Here is a 25,927-nt window from a genome sequence, read left to right on the forward strand (position 1 = left end):
TGTGCCAATGCCAGAACGGTGCCGACTGCCACAGCGTGACCGGGGAGTGCATCTGCGCTCCTGGCTTCAAGGTAAAGCCTCTATGAGGGGTCTAGGAAGGCTCTGTGAAAGGTTATGAAGCCTTATGAGGGTAATATACTCCATGTCCAGTCTAATAAAGTTACAGTAGCCTAAATCATTCATAACATTAGTGATCTGATATTGTGTTCTGAAGAAGTAACAGTTGACTTTATGCAGGTGTTGTATACTTGGAATTGTAAGAAGGTCAAAGGATTGGACTGACTGAGTCTGGAGCATTCCAACAGACTGTCTGACAGACTTTATTCACTCCTAATTCAATTGTGATGTTACATGGGTCATGTTCAATAAGGAGAAAACGTTATGAAATGTTTTCTAAGGTGTGCCTCACTGAACACAACCCACTTACCACGTACAAAGTCAACTAAACTATAGTACAGGAATGCTAACAGTATTTCATTGCAGGGATCCGACTGTTCCACAGCCTGCCCATCAGGGACCCACGGGATCAACTGCTCTGCCACCTGTGGCTGTAAGAACGGGGCACAGTGCTCTTCAGTAGATGGAGCCTGCTCCTGTAAAGCAGGTAGGCTGCTAACACCAGGGAATGCATCGTGTGTAAGGCTAGCCCATTCAAGGAGCACATACAGTAGAAATACAGTAAAAATACAGTAGAAATACAGTAAAAATACAGTAGAAATGCAGTAGAAATGCAGTAGAAATAGTGCATTTGTGGAATCCTAACTTACATACGAATTTGTAATTTGTGGATCTGCTGGATCATTCTGCTAATGCAGTGGCGTTTGGGTATGACGTTTTGGGGACTAAATTATTTTCTCTATAAAATATTTACAAACATTTATAACTGTAGACATTAGCTAATTTGAGAGAAATTGACTACTTCTCCGTCAAACTATGTTGATGTTGAAAATGTCTTCTCCCTCCTCCAGGTTGGCACGGAGTGGACTGCTCCATCAACTGCCCCAGTGGCACGTGGGGGCTGGGGTGTAACCTCACCTGTATGTGTGGCAACGGGGGCGCCTGCAACGCCCTCAACGGACAGTGCACCTGTGCCCCCGGCTGGAGGGGAGAGAGGTGTGACCTCCACTGCCAAGTGAGTGATGTTGTCCCCCCCACCCACCCCTGTTGCACAGTGATGACATCATTATAGGTTATAACACTGTTATTATCTTCCTATAATATTATGATGAATTGGAATGTGTCAAACGTAATAGGCATATATATTATTATCTCAACTTAATTTCAGTTGAGAAAAGGTGGTGAAAGCTTTGAAATGATCAAACCACAGTACACTCTTCCTAGATGCATTGCGTACAATACTGGCTTTGATAGGGATCTGTGAACTACAATAGACACAGTCAGATATACATCACACCAGTGCTTCATTTGAGCCGGATCCAGTTCCGGCAGGATCCGGCACCTCTCTGTTTTGTGCCAGAACCTATTTGGCTGGATCCTGTACCTCTCGTGGCATTTAAAATAATTCACTTTTTTCTATGTAAAAATTATAATAAAAGCAATCAAAGTTCATTCGAGTTGCCTCTTCGTTAATTATCCTGCCCCCACAAAAAAACGTTATGTGAAAAAGTAGATTTTCAGCACGGGCCTAATATTCTAAGAGTTGATTTGGGTTGGGCCGGCCCGGGTTTATGGTTTGAGAAACATTGTAACCTATGTTTGAGACCAACACTTGGCTGTGGCTGTGAGAAGCACGGCAGTATCTCTCACATAACTAGAATGAGATTCACTTTCTATGATCTCTCTCCCTCTCTGCTCTGATAGACATGAGCCTGCGACTCTCAATCCTCCAGCGTTGCACTTCATCATTTATTTCCTTATAGAAGCATAGCTGCGCGAAGGGTTCTGGAGGAACTGCAGGACCCCTGATAAACTGAAATACATTTGCCAAAATTATAGAATTACTGCTGTCTGTTAATTAAATCATTCAGAATATCCTACTACACCAAATAGCCTAGCTGTGGATTGTAGCCCAATAACAAGGAATAGCCTACAGTCGGGAACTCGCGGCAAATCTGTCGGTGAAAAAACATAATGCAGACAAAACAGGCCTTTCTCAATATTTCAAATACAATCTAGGAAAAACACAGGTTGGAAAGCAAATGGCTCCTGCTGAAAAGCGAAGACTATGCTGTAGGCTACCAAAATATTTGATCAACTTCCAAATATTGTTTTACAAAAGAGAGAGAAAGAGAGAGAGAGGGAGAGAGAGGGGCTTTTGGCATGAGCACATCGGCCATCACCAGTGAGTGAGCTGTGTATCATTGGGTAAGTGAGTGAAATTGGAAAGCATTTTTAGGACTATAACTTCCTCCTCATATTGTAGCCTACACACCTAGGGATAGTCTCCACACACCTAGGGATAGTCTCCACACACCTAGGGATAGTCTCCACACACCTAGGGATAGTCTCCACACGCCTAGGGATAGTCTCCACACACCTAGGGATAGTCTCCACACACCTAGGGATAGTCTCCACACACCTAGGGATAGTCTCCACACACCTAGGGATAGTCTCCACACACCTAGGGATAGTCTCCACACACCTAGGGATAGTCTCCACACACCTAGGGATAGTCTCCACACACCTAGGGATAGTCTCCACACACCTAGGGATAGTCTCTACACACCTAGGGATAGTCTCCACACGCCTAGGGATAGTCTCCACACACCTAGGGATAGTCTCCACACACCTAGGGATAGTCTCCACACACCTAGGGATAGTCTCCACACACCTAAGGATAGTCTCCACACACCTAGGGATAGTCTCCACACGCCTAGGGATAGTCTCCACACACCTAGGGATAGTCTCCACACACCTAGGTATAGGCTATTGATGGATTCAAGACAAGGTCTTTTTCATTGATCTCAGATTCTCAGTTTGTCAGTGTCAAAGTAGCCTGTCATTTCGATCATTTGTGCTTTATTAAAAAAGATTCTGCCAAAGTCTCCAGTCATGTAAAATGACGTAGAATTGCATCAAATGCGTTTATAAAAGGCCACATTTCTCCCAGACCCTAGGCTACAAAAAAATTTCCCCATGTGTGCAACTTCTTTAAGTGCCTCTACTCTACTGCTCTATATCACTACACAAATGCCATGATATTTATTATAAAGGAGATTTTTTCTCATGTGTTCCGGTACCTCAGAACTCCCCAGGTCACCCCCCTCTGACTCTGACCTCCAGAGAAGTTGAGCAGCATTCTTACAGCCAATTTGCAAGTGAGAAACTTGGAAACTTGCAAATGTCGAAACTTGTGAAAGTGTGTTTCGTGGCCAATCGCTCCCTTGAAGAAACTGCAGCGCTAACACTTGCGATAGAGTCTTGAGCAGTCACATGCTACGCTAAGCGCTAGTCCTTTGATCCACAGCTTTCCGTAATGACTTAGCAAATCCAACCTCTTCCAAGATTGACTTGCCATTCAGGAAGTCAGGAGTTAGTGGATTAAGACTATTTTCCTAATAGCTTGGCCTCGAAAAGCTACAAATCTAGAGGATTTGTTCTTATATCTGCATTACCTTTTTCTATGGGTTTGTACGTTTGTTGTATTGCATATGTTTGGAAGTGTTTACAAAGTATGCAGTTTCAAACAAGGTGGTGATGATGGAGGAGGTCAAATTAAGATTTGACCTCCTCCATCATCGGGTACAGTGAAATGTGGAATGAGTAACGAATAACGAATATTTCACTCAGATGTTTAATGTTAGTGCCCCTTAATAGAACTGATCAAAAGTACTCAGTACTCAGTGTGAAATACCATACAGTATAAATCATATTGGCAGTTTTGCAGTTTTGCCATCCGAGGTCCAAAGTTTAAGGAGTTTTCCATTGCACTGGTTTAATCTTGCAAGGATGAAAACAGTCTTTATTGAACACACATGAAATAAGCTCACCAAATCATAGGAGTACTCCTGTGTGAGCTGGTGTTTGCTTAAACCTATTCCAACAGCAGTCATTTTCTATTATAGCATTGATCTACCTACAGTGCCTTGCAAAAGTATTAATCCCCCTTGGCGTTTTTCCTATTTTGTTGCATTACAACCTGTAATTTAAATGGATTTTTATTTGGATCTCATGTAATGGACATACACAAAATAGTCCAAATTGGTGAAGTGAAATGAAAAAAATAACTTGTCAATAACGGAAAAGTGGTGCGTGCATATGTATTCACCCCCTCTGCTATGAAGCCCCTAAATAAGATCTGGTGCAACCAATTACCTTCAGAAGTCACATAATTAGTTAAATAAAGTCCACCTGTGTGCAATCTAAGTGTCACATGATCTGTGACATGATCTCAGTATATATACACCTGTTCTGAAAGGCCCCAGAGTCTGCAACACCACTAAGCAAGGGGCACCACCAAGCAAGCGGCACCATGAAGACCAAGGAGCCCTCCAAACAGGTCAGGGACAAAGTTGTGGAGAAGTACAGATCAGGGTTGGGTTGTAGAAAAAATATCCGAAACTTTGAACATCCCACGGAGCATTATTAAAAAATGGAAAGAATATGGCACCACAACAAACCTGCCAAGAGAGGACCGCCCACCAAAAATCATGGACCAGGCAAGGAGGACATTAATCAGAGAGGCAACAAAGAGACCAAAGATAACCCTGAAGGAGCTGCAAAGCTCCACAGCGGAGATGGGAGTATCTGTCCATAGGACCACTTTAAGCTGTACACTCCACAGAGCTGGGCTTTACGGAAGAATGGCCATAAAAAAAGCCATTGCATAAAAAAATAATAAGCAAACACGTTTGGTGTTATTAAAAGGCATGTGGCAGACTCCCCAAACATATGGAAGAAGGTACTCTGGTCAGATCAGACTAAAATTGAGCTTTTTGGCCATCAAGGAAAACGCTATGTCTGGCGCAAACCAAACACCTCTCATCACCCCGAGAACACCATCCCCACAGTGAAGCATGGTGGTGGCAGCATCATGCTGTGGAGGTGTTTTTCATCGGCAGGGACTGGGAAACTGGTCAGAATTGAAGGAATGATGGATGGCGCTAAATACAGGGAAAATCTTGAGGGAAACCTGTTTCAGTCTTCCGGAGATTTGAGACTGGGATGGAGGTTCACCTTCCAGCATGACAATGACCCTAAGCATACTGCTAAAGCAACACTTGAGTGGTTTAAGGGGAAACATTTAAATGTCTTGGAATGGCCTAGTCAAAGCCCAGACCTCAATCCAATTGAGAATCTGTGGTATGGCTTAAAGATTGCTGTACACCAGCGGAACCCATCCAACTTGAAGGAGCTGGAGCAGTTTTGCCTTGAAGAATGGGCAGAAATCTCAGTGGCTAGATGTGCCAAGCTTATAGAGACTTACCCCAAGAGACTTGCAGCTGTAATTGCTGCAAAAGGTGGCTCTACAAAGTATTGACTTTGAGGGGTGAATAGTTATGCACGCTCAAGTTTTCTGTTTTTTTGTCTTATTTCTTGTTTGTTTCCCCCAAAAAAATATTTTGCATCTTCAATGTGGTAGGCATGTTGTGTAAGTCAAATGATACAAACCCTCAAAAAATCCATTTTAATTCCAGGTTGTAAGGCAACAAAATAGGGGGGTGAATACTTTCGCAAGCCACTGTATTAAATGCCAAATATGACTTGAGTTAGGTGTTGAATATTTTTAGGGGGTAAATCAGCTTTAATATTGCAGATAGATTGTGGCTTCTATCAATGTAATTGTCTGCATCATTTCCAATCCCCCATATTTTTAAAAAAATATATATATAAATTATATATATATATTTTAAATGTATGTTCCTTTATTATTTTCACCTCCCCTAATTGAAGTAAACTAATGGACAACAACACTTAGGCTTCTACTTCCAGCTTATACATACTATATACATTTTATGGACACAGTATATTTTACAATAGTTATCTTTTGTTTGTTTTTAGTCCCATTCTTCAGCTTCCCTCAACCCCTCCCATCTATCTCTGAACACCATCCAGTTTTGATTTCTAATTGCCATATATTTTTCAACTGTGCTGTGATGTTTCACAAAAGTTCTGAATCGTTCTATTCTCATAGATTCTACATATTGTAAATTAAAGAAATATTTTTTTTGCTAAGAGTATTATTATATTATTGATCGATTGACTATTGCTTTTTAAATCACCCAGCAGTGCTATTTGCAGAGTTAGCTCCAGGTAAAAATTATTCAGCCATTCCTGAACCTGTGACCAAAAACAAGCTACATATGGACAGTACCAAAACAAATGATCTAATGATTCTGTCTCTTCGCAGCAAAATCTGCAGAGCTGGGATGGTTGTATCCCCCATATATATAACATTCTATTGGTTGCAAAAAAATTGTATAATTGTGTATCAGTTCATAAACCATGTGCCATGGAACCGGTACATCGAAAATGTCTTCCCAACTATTTTGCAATCTATATGGCACAGCTGTCAATTTTTTGGTCCTTAAATGAAACTGGTATACTTTTTTATTGATCACAATTTTCTTTAGCCAATTTTGGTCTTTAATGCAGGGCCGAACTTTCTCCCCCTTCTTTTTGCCTATTCCATTTTTGCGGTAATGCTGCAAATAGTTGGTTGTAATTTTGAGTAGAGCAGACATTTCCATATATTTTTGTTAGCTGCATGTGTGACATAACTCCACCTGTCCTATTTATGATATCACTTACAAAGATTATAAATTGTTTAACATTTTTTCCAAAACTATTGTATTTTTTTAATCAATTAGTATATTTGAGTTTAACCATAATTTTTGTTGTAATATTTGTTCCGTCTTTTCTGGTGGATTAAACTGAAATTGCAACCAACTTTCTATGGCTTGTTTTAAAAATAGCGATATTTTGGAGATTATTTCATTTTCATATAACCGAAAGTGAGAGGTTGCAATCTGAATAAAGGGAAAAAGGCCATTCTTAAACATGGTGTGAGACATTCTTACTAATCTGCTAGAGAAGCAGTTCAGATTTAAGTATAACTTTTGTATGACTGAAGCCTTTAGTGAGAGGTCTAATGCTTTAATATTTAATCATTTCTGCCCTCCAAATTCATATTCATTATATAAATAGGCCCGTTTAATTTTTTCTGGCTTGCCATTCCAAATAAAATTGAATATTTTTTGCTCATATAATTAAAAAAACGAGTTGCTAGGTGGAGGCAAGGCCATAAGCAAATAGGTAAACTGGGATATGACTAAAGAGTTCATCAGGGTGATTTTTCCACCAATAGACAGGTATTTTCCTTTCCACGGTAGCAAGATCTGATCTATTTTTGCCAACTTTTTATTAACATTTATTGTAGTGAGATCATTTCTTTCTTTTGGGATATGAATACCGAGTATGTCCACTTCACCGTCAGACCATTTTATTGGTAAACTACACAGTAATGTAAAAGTTGTATTTTTTAGGGATCCAATATGTAATATAGTACACTTATCATAAATTGGTTGTAAAAAAAAAAGCATCTAGATCATCTATGAGGCTGTGGAGGGATCCAAATTGTGGATTTAAAAGAAAACATAAATCATCAGCGTACAATGACACAATGACATGTTTTTAAGCCCTGGATTTCTAGGCCCTTGATACTATTGTTGGATCTGATTTTAATAGCTAACATTTCGGTGGCCATAATAAATAGATATGGCTATAGTGTTGATTGAAATTGATGAAAAGACATCAGGCTGCAAACCATAAACTTGCATAGACAAAGGACCATAAGGACTAGGACTGGGAAAGGCTGCCTAATGTACATGCACAACATTTACCAAATATACTGTATGTTGACTATGCAGAATCTGTATACTAAGTATCTCGTATGTGAGCTATGAGTCACTTTAAATAAAAAGCATTTAAATGTCAAAACAATTATTATCATCAGTCTAAATGGCATCTTTTGGGGTTTCTCCAGGATGGCACCTATGGCATGGACTGTAGGGAGCGCTGTGACTGTAGCCATGCAGACGGGTGCCACCCCTCCACGGGGTACTGTCGCTGCCTGGCTGGATGGACAGGTGAGTCTGGAACCCTAACCTGTAGAACCCTGTAGAACCCCTTTCCTTACAAGATTATCCATCCGTCCATCAGTCCATCCATCCTATCCACCCATCCACCCACCCATCCGTACAATCCATCCAATCCATCCAAATCCAAAATTGCTGGAAATATTTATTTGCCTCAAATATAAATCACTGTTAAAAGTAGTTGTAAGACTATACCACCTGCCTCTGTGTCTGTGGATGTTTTGACATATAATCATAGCCCAAAAACAGTGTATCGCCATTAAGTCTCCTCTCTTTCGTTCTCTTCTCCCGTGTTTTGCTCAGGTCCATACCTACACAGCATACTGATGTCAGACCTTTAAAAAACTGATGCATTTCTTCCAAGCTACTTAGCCGGACATTTATCGCCAGCATTCCGCCATCGCCTAGCAACGCGCACACAGCTCCTCAATGAGCCCTTTGTCCCCCAGCCTGGGCACCGCACTCCCTCACACTGTTGCCTATCGCCCCCAGAGTGTCAAAACATCCCAGAGAGAGAAAGAGGGGCAGGGAGGGAGAGGGAGGGAGGGAGAGAGAGAGAAAGTGAGGGGGAGAAAGTGTGTGTGAGAGAGAGGGGGGGGGGCAGAGGGAGATGAGAAAAGAGGGGTAAGGGAAACATAGAGGGTGAGAAAGCCTTTGACACAGAGAAGGAAGGGTAAGATGAAAAGAGTGAGGAGAGAGAGGTATGAAGGAGAGGAAGAGAGATGTGTGAAGGAGAGGAAGAGAGAGGTGTGAAGGAGAGGAAGAGAGAGGTTTGAAGGAGAGGAAGAGAGAGGTGTGAAGGAGAGGAAGAGAGAGGTGTGAAGAAGAGGAAGAGAGAGGTGTGAAGGAGAGGAAGAGAGAGAGGTGTGAAGGAGAGGAAGAGAGAGGTGGCAGAGGGAGTGAGAAAGAAACAGAGTGAGTCAGGGAAGAGGAAGGAGGGGGAGAACTCCCTGGTTCTCAGATACGGTTCAATTTCCAACAGAAGAAAACAATTTTTTGTCACAGCTGGTCCTGCCAACTCCAAGATGGACACCAGTCAATATCTCTCATATTACATGCGTTTAAACTTAAAAGTATATATTTTCATAAACACGCTCAACATGCTTCGCCCATGCCTTTGTTGTAGTGATTCAGGGGGGAAGACAGTGAAATTGAGAAACTCTATAGTGTCCAATCTCCCCATTGAATTATTATCTCTATTCACCAAGGGGCACAGTCCCCAGACAGTGTAGTGTGCTGCTCTTGTATGGCCCTTATTTTCATAGTCTGAAACCAATCCCCTTGGACAATAACAAAGGGCCGTATTGCTTGTCTCACCTTTCTGTTTCATGTTCTCAGGGGGGAAATGTTAACTTAGTGTCATTCCTGCTAAGTCCTAGAGATACAAATCTTGGTGTGTTTTCTTTGCTGGTTTAAAATGGCTCGCTGAATAGATACAGAGAATGTGAGAAACATTGTAACGCAGGTTAAAACGACTTGCGGACAAATTTCTGGCAAATTGAATCATATTACTCATTTGGCACAGGGCTGCTTGTGTGTCACCGTCCAAAGTTTCAAGTAATTGAGACTATCAAAGGAGTTTGAAGTTTGATAGGGTACAAAGATGTCATGTTTTGTTGACAGGCGTAATGTTATTAAACCATTAGAGCAATTAACTTGTAGATGTTGTTCGGGCAATTGAATGACTGAGATCCACTACATGTATGTGACCAAAACATTACACTGTGTGTGAGAGTCCCTTCAACCTTTCTACTTCAGTACAGTGCACAGTGTGTGGGAGTCCCTTCAACGATTCTACTTCAGTACAGTGCACAGTGTGTGGGAGTCCCTTCAACCATTCTACTTCAGTACAGTGCACAGTGTGTGGGAGTCCCTTCAACGATTCTACTTCAGTACAGTGCACAGTGTGTGAGAGTCCCTTCAACGATTCTACTTCAGTACAGTGCACAGTGTGTGAGAGTCCCTTCAACCTTTCTACTTCAGTACAGTGCACAGTGTGTGAGAGTCCCTTCAACGATTCTCCTTCAGTTTTTGCTAAGCCTACGCACCTATGATTTAACGTTACTTCAGGTGTGATATCTCTGTTTACTGAAAAACTAAGCAACGTTACCAAGACTGGGCCTTATTATAGCCTACAGCTGGTGCCCAGAGTATTTCCTGGTCAGGGCACTTGGTCAGGAAAAACTCAGGGCCCTAGTCCAATCAAATAGCCACAATTGGTAAATGTAATACATCACAAACGGAAAGATACTCAATTGGAGAGCCTAGTAGTACTGTGTTTGTGTGTGGCACTTTGCCAGTAAGATGGCAAAATGCATCATACGGGGATGATTTGTGTATTTTGAAAGTTATATATCTTGAAAACTTGATTGCTGACAAGCAAAACAGTTTGGGACTATGTCAACAATGGACTAATGAAACAAATCCCAAAAAATAGTTTTTGGGTGGAGTTTTCCTTTAAGAGGCTGCTGTCTGGTATTAAACCCTGCAGCAATCTGGAAATCAATCCCTGTAATTAGCATATTTACAATATCAAGCCTTCTTCAGATGGGTTGTATTCATTAGGCACTAAATTGAAGAAAACGTACTGAAATCGTTTTTGTTTTCTATTGCAAAATGTTTCGCTATGGTGTGACTGTGTGAATGAACGGTGTGAATGAATAGGACCCTGGGCTGTAGTGTGGAGTTAGTTAACCCCCACCATTATATGCTATGTGTTGTCCAACTGATACTGATGCTACCTATAGTGATGCTGCCATTGTCAACTCAAATCAAATCACATTTTATCTGTCACATGCTTTGTAAACAACAGGTGTAGACTAACAGTGAAATGCTTACTGGCCCTTCCCAACAATGCAGAGAGAAAAATAATAATACAAAATGAGTAACGATAACTTGGCCATATACACAGGATACCAGTACCGAGTCAATGTACAGGTACGAGGTAATTGAGGTAGATATGCACATATAGGTAGGGGTAAAGTTACCAGGCAACAGGATATATAATAGACAGAAATATAAGAGACCAGTGACTCATCAACAATGGGTAAAGTCCCACTTGTGGTTAAAGACTGGGTTAATGCTAGAAACAATAGCTTTGCTTATGTGGTGGGTCACAGGCACAGCCTAAAAGATCTCAATCTCTCTCTTCTTATTCTATCTCCTCTCTCTTCCTCTCTCCTCTCTCTTCCTCTCTCCTCTCTCTTCCTATCTCCTCTCTCTTCCTCTCTCCTCTCTCTTCCTATCTCCTCTCTCTTCCTATCTCCTCTCTCTTCCTCTCTCTTCCTATCTCCTCTCTCTTCCTATCTCCTCTCTCTTCCTCTCTCCTCTCTCTTCCTATCTCCTCTCTCTTCCTATCTCCTCTCTCTTCCTCTCTCCTCTCTCTTCCTCTCTCCTCTCTCTTCCTATCTCCTCTCTCTTCCTCTCTCCTCTCTCTTCATATCTCCTCTCTCTTCCTATCTCCTCTCTCTTCCTCTCTCCTCTCTCTTCCTATCTCCTCTCTCTTCCTCTCCTCTCTCTTCCTATCTCCCCTCCCCATCCTCTCTCCTCTCTCTTCCTCTCTCCTCTCACTTCCTCTCTCCTCTCTCTTCCTATCTCCTCTCTCTTCCTCTCTCCTCTCTCTTCCTCTCTCCTCTCTCTTCCTATCTCCTCTCTCTTCCTATCTCCTCTCTCTTCCTCTCTCCTTTCTCTTCCTATCTCCTCTCTCTTCCTATCTACTCTCTCTTCCTCTCTCCTCTCTCTTCCTATCTCATCTCTCTTCCTCTCTCTCTTCCTCTCTCTCTTCCTATCTCCTCTCTCTTCATATCTCCTCTCTCTTCCTCTCTCCCCTCTCTTCCTATCTCCTCTCTCTTCCTATCTCCTCTCTCTTCCTATCTCCCCTCTCTTCCTATCTCCTCTCTCTTCCTCTCTCCTCTCTCTTCCTCTCTCCTCTCTCTTCCTATTGCTGTGTCTACATGTTCTTTGTAAGAACAACATTGTTCATTTAGAAGACGAAAAGAAGAAGATGCATGAATTTGACAAAGATAACACCGTGCATGATATTATTTTATTGTGTTTTAAATGTTTTATCGATACCAATCATGAGAAACAGCAGTAGGATATACAGTGGCACAGTGTGGAGAAAAAAAATTAAGGTTACAAATTGTATAATTTGGACATGTAATGTGTGAAGAAAAAAAAAAGTTGTGGAAGACCATAAGTACCCGTTTCCCTCCCTCGTCCCACGATCCCAGGTCCCCATACAGCTTACCCGTTTCCCTCCCTCGTCCCACGATCCCAGGTCCCCATACACCTTACCCGTTTCCCTCCCTCGTCCCACGATCCCAGCTCCCCATACAGCTTACCCGTTTCCCTCCCTCGTCCCACGATCCCAGGTCCCCATACAGCTTACCCGTTTCCCTCCCTCGTCCCACGATCCCAGGTCCCCATACAGCTTACCCGTTTCCCTCCCTCGTCCCACGATCCCAGCTCCCCATACAGCTTACCCGTTTCCCTCCCTCGTCCCACGATCCCAGGTCCCCATACAGCTTAGCAACCCAACCTCTCCCCCTCCCACCCACCAGGAAGCTAGAGACCCCCTCCTAGCTGTCACACCCGTCCCTCCTACCAGCCACCCTCCACCTGCCCGTACTTAGACCATAGGTTGTACTGCCCTCCCTCCATCCATCCATCCATTTTTTTGGTGGCCCTACAAATTCTTAACAACACCCTTGGTTGTAAGTCAGACCCAAATTCTTATCATAGTAATGAAGGCTTTATAGATGTTCTCTATGGGCCTGATTCAGAGTTGAGATAAACGCACGCAGCTTGGACTTTCCCACAAATACCGCAAATCATTATTCTTTTTTTAGCCCTTTTTCGTGATATCCAATTGATAGTTACAGTCTTGTCCCATCGCTGCAACTCCCGTATGGACTCGGGAGAGGCGAAGGTCGAGAGCCATGCGTCCGCCGAAACACGAACCTGCCAAGCTGCACTGCTTCTTGACACATGCTCGCTTAACTCGGAAGCCAGCCGCACCAATGTGTCGGAGGAAACACTGTACAACTGGCGACCGAAGTCAGCGTGCATGCGCCCGGCCCGCCACACGGAGTCGCTAGAGCACGATGAGACAAGGACATCCCGGCCGGCCAAACCCTCCCCTAACACGGATGACGCTGTGCCAATTGTGTGCCGCCTCATGGTTCTCCAGGTCACGGCCGGCTGCGACACAGCCTGGGATTGAACCCGGGTCTGTAGTGACGCCTCTAGCACTGCGATGCAGTGCCTTAGACTGCTGCACCACTCGGGAGGCCCCCGCAAATCATTAATCAACGTCAATGGGAGACAGACCTGTGTGGACTTGTTTGCGTGAGGCCTACGTTGTTTGTGTTCCCAGGTATCCACTGTGACAGTGTGTGTGTTCCCAGGTATCCACAGTGACAGTGTGTTCCCAGGTATCCACAGTGACAGTGTGTTCCCAGGTATCCACAGTGACAGTGTGTTCCCAGGTATCCACTGTGACAGTGTGTATGTTCCCAGATATCCACTGTGAGAGTGTGTTCCCAGGTATCCACTGTGACAGTGTGTGTGTTCCCAGGTATCCACTGTGACAGTGTGTTCCCAGGTATCCACTGTGACAGTGTGTTCCAAGGTATCCACTGTGACAGTGTGTTCCCAGGTATCCACTGTGACAGTGTGTGTGTTCCCAGGTATCCACTGTGACAGTGTGTGTGTTCCCAGGTATCCACTGTGACAGTGTGTGTGTTCCCAGGTATCCACTGTGACAGTGTGTGTGCCGAGGGCCGCTGGGGGCCAAACTGTTCCCTCCCCTGCAACTGTAAGAACGGGGCCTCCTGTTCCCCTGACGAGGGCACATGTGAGTGTGCGCCTGGGTTTCGGGGAACCACCTGCCAGCGCAGTGAGTATCTCATATCTGCCGAATAATTGTGTTAATGGCTCATATTGTATCTGATTGCATTGGATTTATATAGAACGTTTCACTACTTATCAAAGCACAAGGTTGACCCTGGCCGTGACCCCACTCTCAGAAGGTGTCTAACGGGGAGGGGATATGCAAAAAGAACATTTCCAATTCACACATGGCTATAATAAATCCACTTCAATCAGTGTAGATGAAGGGGAGACAGGTTAAAGAAGGATTTTTAAGCCTTGAGACAATTGAGACATGGATTGTGTATGTGTGCCATTCAGAGGGTGAATGGGCAAGACAAAATATTTAAGTGCCTATGAACAGGTTATGGTAGTTGGTGCCAGGCGCACCAGTTTGAGTGTGTCAAGAACTGCAACGCTGCTGGGTTTTTCACGCTCAACAGTTTCCTGTGTGTATCAAGAATGGTCCACCACCCAAAGGACATCCAGCCAACTTGACAGAACTGTGGGAAGCACTGGAGTCAACATGGGCCCTGTAGAACGCTTCAACACCTTGTAGAGTCCATGCCCGACGAATTGAGACTGTTCTGAGGGCAAAAGGAGGTGCAACTCAATATTAGGAAGGTGTCCTAATGTTTTGTACGCTCAGTGTATATACGGTACATACAGTTGAAGTCGGAAGTTTACATACACTTAGGTTGGAGTCATTAAAACTCATTTTTCAACCACTCCACAAATTTCTTGTTAACAAACTATAGTTTTGGCAGGTCGGTTAGGACATCTACCTTGTGCATGCCAAAATACATTTTTCAAACAATTGTTTACAGACAGATTATTTCACTTATAATTCACTGTATCACAATTCCAGTGGGTCAGAAGTTTACATACACTAAGTTGACTGTGCCTTTAAACAGCTTGGAAAATTCCAGAAAATGATGTCATGGCTTTAGAAGCTTCTGATAGGCTAATTGACATCATTTGAGTCAGTTGGAGGTGTACCTGTGGATGTATTTCAAGGTCTACCTTCAAACGCAGTACCACTTTGCTTGACATCATGGGAAAATGAAAAGAAATCAGCCAAGACCTCATTAAAAAAAAAAAATTACCTCCACAAGTCTGGTTCATCCTTGGGAGCAATTTCCAAATGCCTGAAGGTACCACGTTCATCTGTACAAACAATAGTACGCAAGTATAAACACCATGGGACCACGCAGCAGTCATACCGCTCAGGAAGGAGACGCGTTCTGTCTCCTATAGATGAACGTACTTTGGTGTGAAAAATGCAAATCAATCCCAGAACAACAGCAAAGGACCTTGTGAAGATGCTGGAGGAAACAGGTACAAAAGTATATATATCCACAGTAAAACTAGTCCTATATCAACATAACCTGAAAGGCTGCTTAGCAAGGAAGAAGACACTGCTCCAAAACCGCCATAAAAAAGCCAGACTACGGTTTGCAACTGCACATGGGGACAAAGATCGTACTTATGGGAGAAATGTCCTCTGGTCTGATGAAACAAAAATATAACTGTTTGGCCATAATGACCATCGTTATGTTTGGAGGAAAAAGGGGGCACTTGCAAGCCGAAGAACACCATCCCAACTGTGAAGCACGGGGTGGCAGCATCATGCTCTGGGGTGCTTTGCTGCAAGAGGGGCTGATGCATTTCACAAAATAGATGGCATCATGAGGAAGGAAAATGATGTGGATATATTGAAGCAACATCTCAAGACATCAGTCAGGAAGTTAAAGCTTGGTTGCAAATGGGTCTTCAAACTTATTGTGGGAAGCTTGTGGAAGGCTACCCAAAACGTTTGACCCAAGTTAAACAATTTAAAGGCAATGCTACCAAATACTAATTGAGTGTATGTAAACTTCTGACCCACTGGGAATGTGATGAAAGAAATGAAAGCTGAAATAAATCATTCTCTCTACTATTGTTGACATTTCACATTCTTAAAATAAAGTGGTGATCCTAACTGACCTAAAACAGGGAATTTTTACTAGGATTAAATGTCAGGAATTGTGAAAAACTGAGTTTAAATGTATTTGGCTAAGGTGTATGTAAACTTCCGACTTCAACTGTATAAATATGTTCCCAAAATGTCCAGGTTTTCCAGAAATCCCGGTTGGTGGATTCCTGGATTTCTTGCTTATTTCTACCCTATTCTGGGGAATCTCCCAACCGGGATATCTGGAAAACCTGGGAATTTTGGGAAAGTTACTGGTATTTTGCAACCCTATAGAGGGGTAACTCACCCTATACACCTGGCACTCAGCTTGGTGATGTGCAGCAGCCATTTTGCACTAGAAATGTCCTAAAACCTTCCATTGACATCAATGCGTGATTCATACTACAGTTACGTACTATATGTGAATATCTCAAGTCAGTATGTGTCGCACTCTTAAGTCTGACTCATTGTTCTCTACTGTCCTTCCAGTCTGTTCACCAGGCTACTTTGGCCACCGCTGCAGCCAGGCCTGTCCCCAGTGTGTCCACAGCAATGGACCTTGCCACCATGTCTCTGGTCAGTGTGACTGCCTCCCAGGGTTCAAGGGAGCCCTCTGCAACGAAGGTGAGTGTTACCCCGTATGACACTCAACCATAACCTTGTAGGACACCTTTTTCTGTACAGGCTATACTGTGTCTGAGTGCTTTATCCAACTAGTTTCCATAAATTAGTTTTTTTAATTAAATATTTACGTCATAAGGCTACTTAACTGATAGACTGGGATAATTAATGTGTATCGTAGTGATACAGTGATCATGTGACAGTAGATATGAAAACATAGCCTCAGGAGTTACTCATGAATGTGATATGGCGTAACTCTCCACTATGAAAAATACCATTGACTCACTTGTTGATTTAAAGGTTATGTTTTACTCTCTCTTGCCCCCAGTGTGCCCCAGTGGTAGGTTTGGGAAGAACTGTGCGTGGGGGTGCACCTGTACCAACAACGGCACCTGTAACCCCATCGACGGCTCGTGCCAGTGTTACCCCGGCTGGATTGGCAGCGACTGTTCACAACGTGAGAACTCCCAAATTACCTTTTCACACTATTGTGACGTCCTGAACCAAACTGTGCTGGTTCACATTTTCCCCACAATGTCCTTTTAGCATGGTTGAAGAAACTATGCAGGATGTGGAACCATCCACCACAGCTCATTACAGCTGGGTTTGACTCGGTTCGGCACAGTAAAGTCTTGTCTGACCCTGTCTATCTGCATCCCCGGAGTGGTAGAGTTAATCTTATTTAGTTAAGTCAATTCAGGAAATGATTTGAAATTCAATTTTGGAGAGATGGAGAGATATCCTATTGTTTTCTTAGAGTTAATATGGAACTGACAAGAACTCGTTTCTTTTGTAGATTCTTCTTAGGATTGGTAGAATACAGTGCCTTGTAAAAGTATTCATCCCCCTTGGCGTTTTTTCCTATTTTGTTGCATTACAACCTGTAATTTAAATGGATTTTTATTTGGATTTCATGTAATGGACATACACAAAATAGTCCAAATTGGTGAAGTGGAATGAAAAAAATAACTTGTTTCAAATAATTCTAAAAAATAAATAACGGAAAAGTGGTGCGTGCATATGTATTCACCCCAACCAATTACCTTCAGAAGTCACATAATTAGTTAAATAAAGTCCACATGTGTGCAGTCTAAGTGTCACATGATCTGTGACATGATCTCAGTATATATACACCTGTTCTGAAAGGCCCCAGAGTCTGCAACACCACTAAGCAAGGGGCACCACCAAGCAAGTGGCACCATGAAGACCAAAGAGCTCTCCAAACAGGTCAGGGACAAAGTTGTGGAGAAGTACAGATCAGGGTTGGGTTATAAAACAATATCTGAAACTTTGAACATCCCACGGAGCACCATTAAATCCATTATTAAAAAATTGAAAGAATATGGCACCACAACAAACCTGCCAAGAGAGGGCCACCCACCAAAATTCACGGACCAGGCATGGAGGGCATTAATCAGAGAGGCAACAAAGAGACCAAAGATAACCCTGAAGAAGCTGCAATGCTCCACAGCGGAGATTGGAGTATCTGTCCATAGGACCACTTTAAGCCGTACACTCCACAGAGCTGGGCTTTACGGAAGAGTGGCCAGAAAAAAAGCCATTGCTTAAAGAAAATAAATAAGCAAACACGTTTAGTGTGTGCCAAAAGGCATGTGGGAGACTCCCCAAACATATGGAAGAAGGTACTCTGGTCAGATGAGACTAAAATTGAGCTTTTTGGCCATCAAGGAAAACGCTATGTCTGGCGCAAACCCAACACCTCTCATCACCCCGAGAACACCATCCCCACAATGAAGCATGGTGGTGGCAGCATCGTGCTGTGGAAATGTTTTTCATCGGCAGGGACTGGGAAACTGGTCAGAATTGAAGGAATGATGGAGGGCGCTAAATACAGGGAAAATCTTGAGGGAAACCTGTTTCAGTCTTCCAGAGATTTGAGACTGGGACGGAGGTTCACCTTCCAGCTGGACAATGACCCTAAGCATACTGCTAAAGCAACACTCGAGTGGTTTAAGGGGAAACATTTAAATGTCTTGGAATGGCCTAGACAAAGCCCAAACCTCAATCCCAATTGAGAATCTGTGGTATGATTTAGAGATTGCTGTACACCAGCGGAACCCATCCAACTTGAAGGAGCTGGAGCAGTTCTACCTTGAAGAATGGGCAAAAATCCCAGTGGCTAGATGTGCCAAGCTTATAGAGACATACCCCAAGAGACTTGCAGCTGTAATTGCTGCAAAATGTGGCTCTACAAAGTATTGACTTTGGGGGGGGTGAATAGTTATGCACGCTCAAGTGTTCTGTTTTTTTGTCTTATTTCTATTGTTTGTTTCACACAACAACAACAAAAATGTGCATCTTCAAAGTGGTAGGCATTAAAATAAATTTTAATTCCAGGTTGTAAGGCAACAAAATAGGAAAAATGCCAAGGGGGGTGAATACTTTCGCAAGCCACTGTATGTCAGAATATGTTGAACATACTGTATATCCTATCCTTAGAATCTGGATAACATTCCATGCTAAAGAACATTTCCTAATGCATTATTTCCCTGCTCTGTTCTTCAAAGTCATGTCAGAAGTCCTGAAAGTCATAATCTTCTATAACGGAAAATGATTCGATTAAGCAAAATAACTCAAATTATAAAACCATTAGACTAATTACACCAAAAACACTTTTAACACTTCCATTTTGTTTACATTTACCGTCTCTGCTAATCTACTTGACAAGCCTCTCGCCAGCTCCACTACACTTCCTAGCTCCACTAATGCCCATTAAGACGGACCACAGGTGCTACTTACTGCGACCCCTGACCCTGAACGTGTTTTTAGCGAGACACTCTCCACACTAGATTTACCGGTCTCTGACACCATTATCTAAGGGGCTGACATTCGCTAGCCCCTCGGCCTGGCTTGCATTACCGCCAAGTGAGGAGACCTCCGTGACCCCTATTGACCTCTGCATGACACCCTAACTCATCACAGCCTTAAAGCACCCTGGGATAACCCGCATGGGCTGCCTCATCACAGATGTGGGGCGACATGCTTCACATTCTTAGTGTCGAGTAGTATTGACGCCGGCATCTCGTGTAGCCCGATAACTTTTGCCCTGCATAATGTTACATCATGGACTTTCCATGACGAATTGCTGAGAAGATATTTTGAGGGAGAACATTTTCTGTTTATAATAGGGCACTATTGGTGTATGAGTGTTTCTGACGGTCTGGGGATTATTGATGTGCTATGGCTCCCTCTGGTGTTGGTTCATGATCATGGATTTTCAGCCCATAGAACTAGAATTCATTCTAATTCTATGGTTCATTCCGAGTCCGTACCCTATGAGCACAAGACGTTGAAAATACTTATTTTTGGTTGAGGAGACGTCTTTTTGGTTGAAAATACGTATTTTCAACGCCTTGTGCTCACTGGGTAGGGTCCGCTGTGTCTGCTGGTTTTCCATTCTTCCTGGTTCATCATTGTTCAGTGGTTAGACAAACACCCTGGTTTCCCCAATTATAGATTAGTTACTGAATAAAGAGGAAGGAAAACCAGAAGTATTGCTGCTTTCAATACGCCATCTGTTTAGTGTGTGCTGTAAACAGCTTTTAGTCTACTGTAACATCGTCCCCAGGCTAGTGCTTGCTGGGGGACGGCTGACATGTATGAGATTATGTTTACTATAGTTAGAACAGAACATATGATTCAGACAGCCTTTTCACAGCCAATGCAATAATTGTTCCATTCATCGATTCACCTTTCACCACCTCTCTCTTTTCTCCCTTTCCCTCCTCTCTTCCTGCCTGGGCATGGTATTCAGGAACACTTGTAAAACACATGTAGAGGCAAAAAGAAAAGTGTGCCTTTTCTGAGCCAGAACGGCCCATAGGGCAGGATCTCCAGTTTCTGTAGCGTGGGGCGGCTTGATGTACGAGTACACCCCCTGGACAGGACACTATTTGAGGCTATAGCCACTCGCCAGGAGGCTGTTGTTGTGTCGTTCTCTCATACTGTGGTTGTTGTCCTTGTCTTTCAGCCTGTCCCCCTGGTCAGTGGGGGCCCAACTGTATCCACACGTGTAACTGTCACAACGGGGCCTACTGCAGTGCCTATGACGGGGAGTGCAAGTGTACCCCGGGCTGGACGGGCCTCTACTGTACACAACGTGAGTCACACACACACACACAAGCACATGTGTACACACCCCATCTAGCACTGCCCACCTCATCATGACACTCTGTCATAAAGCGTTGTATTTAAAAAATATATATATATATTTCATAACAGGCTGAGACTGATAGTATATGAATCCATTGCAGGCTGTCCATTGGGCTTCTATGGTAAGGACTGTTCCCAGACCTGCCAGTGTAAGAACGGAGCCGACTGTGACCACATCTCTGGCCAGTGTACCTGCCGGACTGGCTTCATGGGACGCCACTGTGAGCAAAGTGAGTTTACCCCACAGGATGATGTGTCATCAGAATAACTACAGAACACATGATACACATGATAGGAATGAGAGCTGGGGTCAAATTCATGTTATTGATATTGAAATATACTCATAATGTAAATAGTTGTCTCTTTATGTTAAAATTATTCTCCTAAAATGTAAATTTACTGGCATTGTATTGATTTTGACTCCAACTCAGAGAAGCATGACAAGTTCTCCTGTAAAGTGTTGTACATCAGTAATGCATGGTTAACGAGGAAATGAGGAACGTTGATTGTAATATGCTTGTCGATTACCTTGCTCCCAGAATGCCCCCCTGGTTCCTATGGTTACGGCTGTCGTCAGGTGTGCGACTGTCTGAACAACTCCACCTGTGACCACATGACGGGTACTTGCTACTGCAACCCCGGCTGGAAGGGGGCGAGGTGTGACCAAGGTGAGGACCGTTACATATTAGAACAAACCTGGAATTGATAAGATGGGTTTGAATCCTACTGCTGACGCCAATGTGCCGTTTATTTGGTGGGCAGTGCAAGGTTCCGAGGCGTGATTCAAACCTGGCACCTTTGGGATCATACTAAGACACGTAACTGTGCTCCAAGAACAATATCAATATACTGGCTCAATACCAAACTGATCCTTAGCCCCTACCACTAGGCCGTTGTTAGTGTCCCGTTGCAAATCTGTAAGAGTAAGATAAGTAACGTTAGGGGACCTGCACTCTAACAATAGCTTCTGAGGGGATGAATAAATTTGAGTTAGTTGAATTTAATATGTCCTAGACCTAACTTAATCCTTCTTCCCCTTTATAGCCGGGGTGGTGATCGTGGGCAACCCCAACAGCCTGACTAGCGCTGCCGTGCCCGTGGACTCCTATCAGATTGGCGCCATTGTGGGCATCATCATCCTGGTGTTGTTGGTACTCTTCCTCCTCCTCCTCTTCATCGTATACAGGAAGATGCAGAAGGGCAAGGAGACCACCATGCCCGCTGTCACCTACACACCCACCATCCGCGTCGCCGCCGACTACGCCATCGCCGGTAAGCATGGGCACCGTTGCCCTAGTGATGCATTAAGGGACCAGATTTGGCAGTACTATAGCCTCATCTTTTATCTATATGTTCAATTCAGTTGCACATACTTTTATCCTGTGGTCAAATTATATCACTATGACAGGACTGTGAAAATAGTACTGTGAAAATATTTTTTAATAGGAAATACATTTAAATAGCCCTTTTTTAAATTCTTACTGCAGATAGCAACAGAAATGAATAGCCACTGCCCCTTACTAGCATGCATTCTAATGTGGCTATACTTTTGATGAAAGGTGTTTAGTTCTGACTTAACTAAGCAGTCTATCTCTGTCTTTCAGATGCAGCACACCCACAAACAAGTCAGACACCCGGACATCCCAACAGCAACTACTTCTCCAACCCCAGTTACCACACTGTGACCCAGTGCACTAGTCCCCCACATGTCAACAACCTGCCCTATGGAAAGGTGAGACCCCTTTTTAATGGACTTGTTATAAAGAGCTCAGCTTGATGGTATATTTGGCACTTCCCTTCGTATACCATTTACAAACCCTCCCTATTGAACTACATTTTCAGTAGATGTTATTTGATGGAATCATAGATTTACATTTTAGTCATTTAGCAGACGCTCTTATCCAGAGCGACTTACAGTTAGTGAGTGCATACATTTTCATACTTTTTTCATACTGGCCCCCCGTGGGAAACGAACCCACAACCCTGGCGTTGCAAGCGCCATGCTCTACCAACTGAGCTACACGGGGCCAGTAGATATGATACAGTTGTTTTTTCAACTTTAACCTTTTACTGCAGTGGGCTAAATCAGGGCCACGCAGAGAGAGTCTTGGCAGTCTTAAACAAATCTACTTTGAAACAAAAGTATACACCTCACACACATGGTTATGGGCTTAAAGAAAATAAGACCCCTGTACCATGTCAGATATAGCGTTGAAATACATTCAATTTTGAGTTTGCATTTCAATATTATACTTTATATACATCACAGAAGACTGAAATATAACAAAACAGTTTGACAGAGAAACACTGTATTTTCTTTGTTTTAAAAATAATAATCGTTATTAATTATGAAATTATGAAAAATATTAATAACATTCCACCCATGAGGCCAAAGAGGTCACTTTTGGTAATTGACTACAGGAAAGGGCTACATGAGGTACAGTACTGCTGCATTGTTGAGAAAGAGCAAGACAGGCATTTCACTGTACCTCATATAAAAAACTCTATTGTACGTGACAATAAAAAACGTGAAACTTGCATACTGGTACTCATGGTACTGTATATATGAATGTCCTGTACTTTATGTGTAATAGCATTTTTCCACAACAAAAACATACAGCTAACGATAATGATCAGTAATTCCATATAATGTGTTATAAGCCTGGAATCATTACCATAACCATGGTGTTCTGGGATGTATTTCAGGCTAAGAACAACCAATTGTTTGTGAACCTGAAGAACGTGGACCAGAGGAAGAGGCCTCCCATAACAGACCACACTGGAACCCTGCCCGCCGACTGGAAACAGGGGGGATGCTTTAACGAGCTGGGTGAGAACACACACACCAGGACACTATACACACACACAGAGAGACAGAAACATATTGCACACTTATTTTAAAGTGGGTGGTTTTAATGCTGTATGTATCATTATAATGTACTTATATATTTTTCATGTCATTCTTTATTGTACCAGGAGCTTATGGAGTGGACCGACGATACATGGGGAAATCCCTGAGAGGTAGGCTCTTATTACTGTATATCATATACCGTATACTGTATATAATAAAACACAAAGTCGCCATTGGTCAGTTTGAATTCCATCTCTGACTAGACCTTTTCTCTGTCACTCAGACCTGGTGAAGGGAATGCCCTATCACGCCAGCTCCTGCTCCCTCAACAGCTCAGAGAATCCCTACGCCACCATCAAGGACCCACCCCTCCTGATGCCCAAAGTAGAGTGCGGCTACGTTGAGATGAAGTCACCCGCACAGCGAGACTCGCCCTACGCTGAGATCAACAACGCCAGCCCCACCAATAAGAATGTCTACGAAGTCGGTGAGGAACAGTAGGATTTTTGTTTCTCTTACAGTCGTGGGGGGGATTCTGTTAGACAAACTCAGATGAAATTAGTATTCTCAAAGTTTGAAAAATGAGTGTCATTGCTATGTTGCTAACAGTATCTGAAAATGCTTGTATTTCCAGAGCCCACAGTCAACGCCATCCACTCACCTGGGAACAGCAACGGTCACGGCCCCTTTGGACAGGACCCGTACGACCTACCAAAAAACAGCCACATCCCCTGTCACTATGACCTCCTGCCCACGCGGGACAGCCCCCCTTCATCCCACAAGGAACTAGACAGCGAATGAGCTACCAGAGAATCCCTCCACAAGGAGCTAGACAGCGAATGCGCTTCCAGAGACTCAACAAGGACCCCGCCCCCTCTACCCAGGGCTCAGTCAATGAATGCTCCTCATTTGCTGGCATACTGTATGCTTACTCGCTGCACCATTGTTTTCTTGCTTTTATTTTTTTATTATCACTATAATCATTCTTAATCACAGTTTTTTTTCAGAGAGAGGAACTCTTATGTTGCCTCAAGTGTCACATTCACAATTTTATTTACTATCAATGTAGAAATGAGTGTTATTTGTGAAAAGTTTGGTATTTCGAGGTGCTTGAGTAATATTGATATACAGCTTTTTACAGCTTTTCCTAAATGAAGTAAATCATTCCACTCACTGGGGACTAATCACTTGCCTTTTCAAATCTATAGTGTATAAATACAAAACAAACCTCAATTTATTATTGTAACGATGAAAGTGAACTTTAACAGTATTAGGAATCCGTTCATTAACTAGTTACCAGTCAATTAGCCAATTTATTTCTTAATTTTTTCCCCCCTTTGTTTTTTGTTATTAGTGCTGCACGATTGAGCATTGTTTTGTTGTTTGTTTGTTTGACAATGTAACTGTTATTGTTGTTGACAAAACTTAATCTTGTTTAGTCTGACATCAATACTAAAGTAACCAAAGTTTTAAGTGCCATAGTAAGTCATAGTAAAACTAAGTTCCTTTTGCTCTTTTAGTGGTGAATTATGAGCAAATAGTTGAATTGTGGCAAGCATTCAATCGCACAGTTTGAGGTCTGTTAAAGGTCTGTTACTATAAGCGGGTAGTGTTTTGTGTCAGTTACCGTTGTGAGAACAAGTTCAAATGTATTGCCATAATACTTTCATGACACTTCATACGAATTACATAAAGCCTGTTATAACCACCTGGAAGGTCATTCAACTGACTGCATAACACCGTAATGTTCCATGTCAGCATTATGTCAATTCAATTGTGAAAAAGAGTGGGGTTTTTTTTTTTCCTGGTTATGAAGGTATGTTGAAGGAGGACCACTAAAATATATCCTGATTATTAAATATCTCCAATATTAGATAATTAGATCAAATATGAGTTCATTGGCAATTACCTGTGAAATTGTGTTCTGACTTTAAATCAAATGTAGAACAGGGAAACTATTAATATGATGTACTCTGTTGTTAAAGGATGTAATAGTAATTCAGTGCAAATAGAAGGGCTCAGCATCATTAAAAAAAAGATAAATAATCATTTGTAGTAATAATGCTTAAGCTGGACTTTTGCATCGCAATGAAATGAAAGACCTTATCAATAAAACAAAATAAGAGACAAATTCAAGATTCACATGAAATACTGTATAGGCCTACATTTCCATAAAATACTGGATTTGTTCAATGTTAGATTTAGAACTCTTTATATATTCTGCATGTCTTTTCACGCATTCTGAATGGCCTAAAAGACAGCCACAAGTCTTAAACTATTCTGAGCCAGATATGAAATGTATTTGTACAAAAATGATGTATATAGCTGTAATCACTTGAAAACGAGAAGTGATGTTTGGTGTTGATGTAAAAAAAATAATAAACAAAACACCATGCCTTC

The 25,927-nt window shown here is 42.6% G+C and overlaps 1 protein-coding gene across 2 annotated transcripts in view; it reads left to right on the forward strand.

Annotated features, from left to right (window-relative positions):
* megf10 (multiple EGF-like-domains 10) overlaps positions 1-25,927 on the forward strand; it is a 104,863-nt gene extending 78,936 nt beyond the window's left edge. The window contains exons 10-25 of one of the 2 annotated variants that reach the window (XM_041897493.2): positions 1-71; positions 484-604; positions 969-1,132; positions 7,946-8,048; positions 13,810-13,956; positions 16,372-16,506; positions 16,832-16,960; positions 20,495-20,623; positions 20,778-20,906; positions 21,216-21,344; positions 21,721-21,948; positions 22,281-22,408; positions 23,383-23,506; positions 23,653-23,697; positions 23,811-24,014; positions 24,162-25,927. The exon at positions 1-71 is cut by the window's left edge and continues 104 nt beyond it. In XM_041897493.2, the coding sequence (XP_041753427.1) occupies positions 1-71; positions 484-604; positions 969-1,132; positions 7,946-8,048; positions 13,810-13,956; positions 16,372-16,506; positions 16,832-16,960; positions 20,495-20,623; positions 20,778-20,906; positions 21,216-21,344; positions 21,721-21,948; positions 22,281-22,408; positions 23,383-23,506; positions 23,653-23,697; positions 23,811-24,014; positions 24,162-24,328 (2,153 nt within the window). In that variant the 3' untranslated portion in view covers positions 24,329-25,927. Of the gene's footprint in view, positions 72-483; positions 605-968; positions 1,133-7,945; positions 8,049-13,546; positions 13,647-13,809; positions 13,957-16,371; positions 16,507-16,831; positions 16,961-20,494; positions 20,624-20,777; positions 20,907-21,215; positions 21,345-21,720; positions 21,949-22,280; positions 22,409-23,382; positions 23,507-23,652; positions 23,698-23,810; positions 24,015-24,161 lie in introns of those variants that run through there. The other variant, XM_041897494.2, reaches the window with a different exon arrangement.

This window comes from Coregonus clupeaformis, unplaced genomic scaffold (genome assembly GCF_020615455.1).
Source record: "Coregonus clupeaformis isolate EN_2021a unplaced genomic scaffold, ASM2061545v1 scaf0391, whole genome shotgun sequence".
In the NCBI taxonomy this organism is placed as follows: domain Eukaryota; kingdom Metazoa; phylum Chordata; class Actinopteri; order Salmoniformes; family Salmonidae; genus Coregonus; species Coregonus clupeaformis.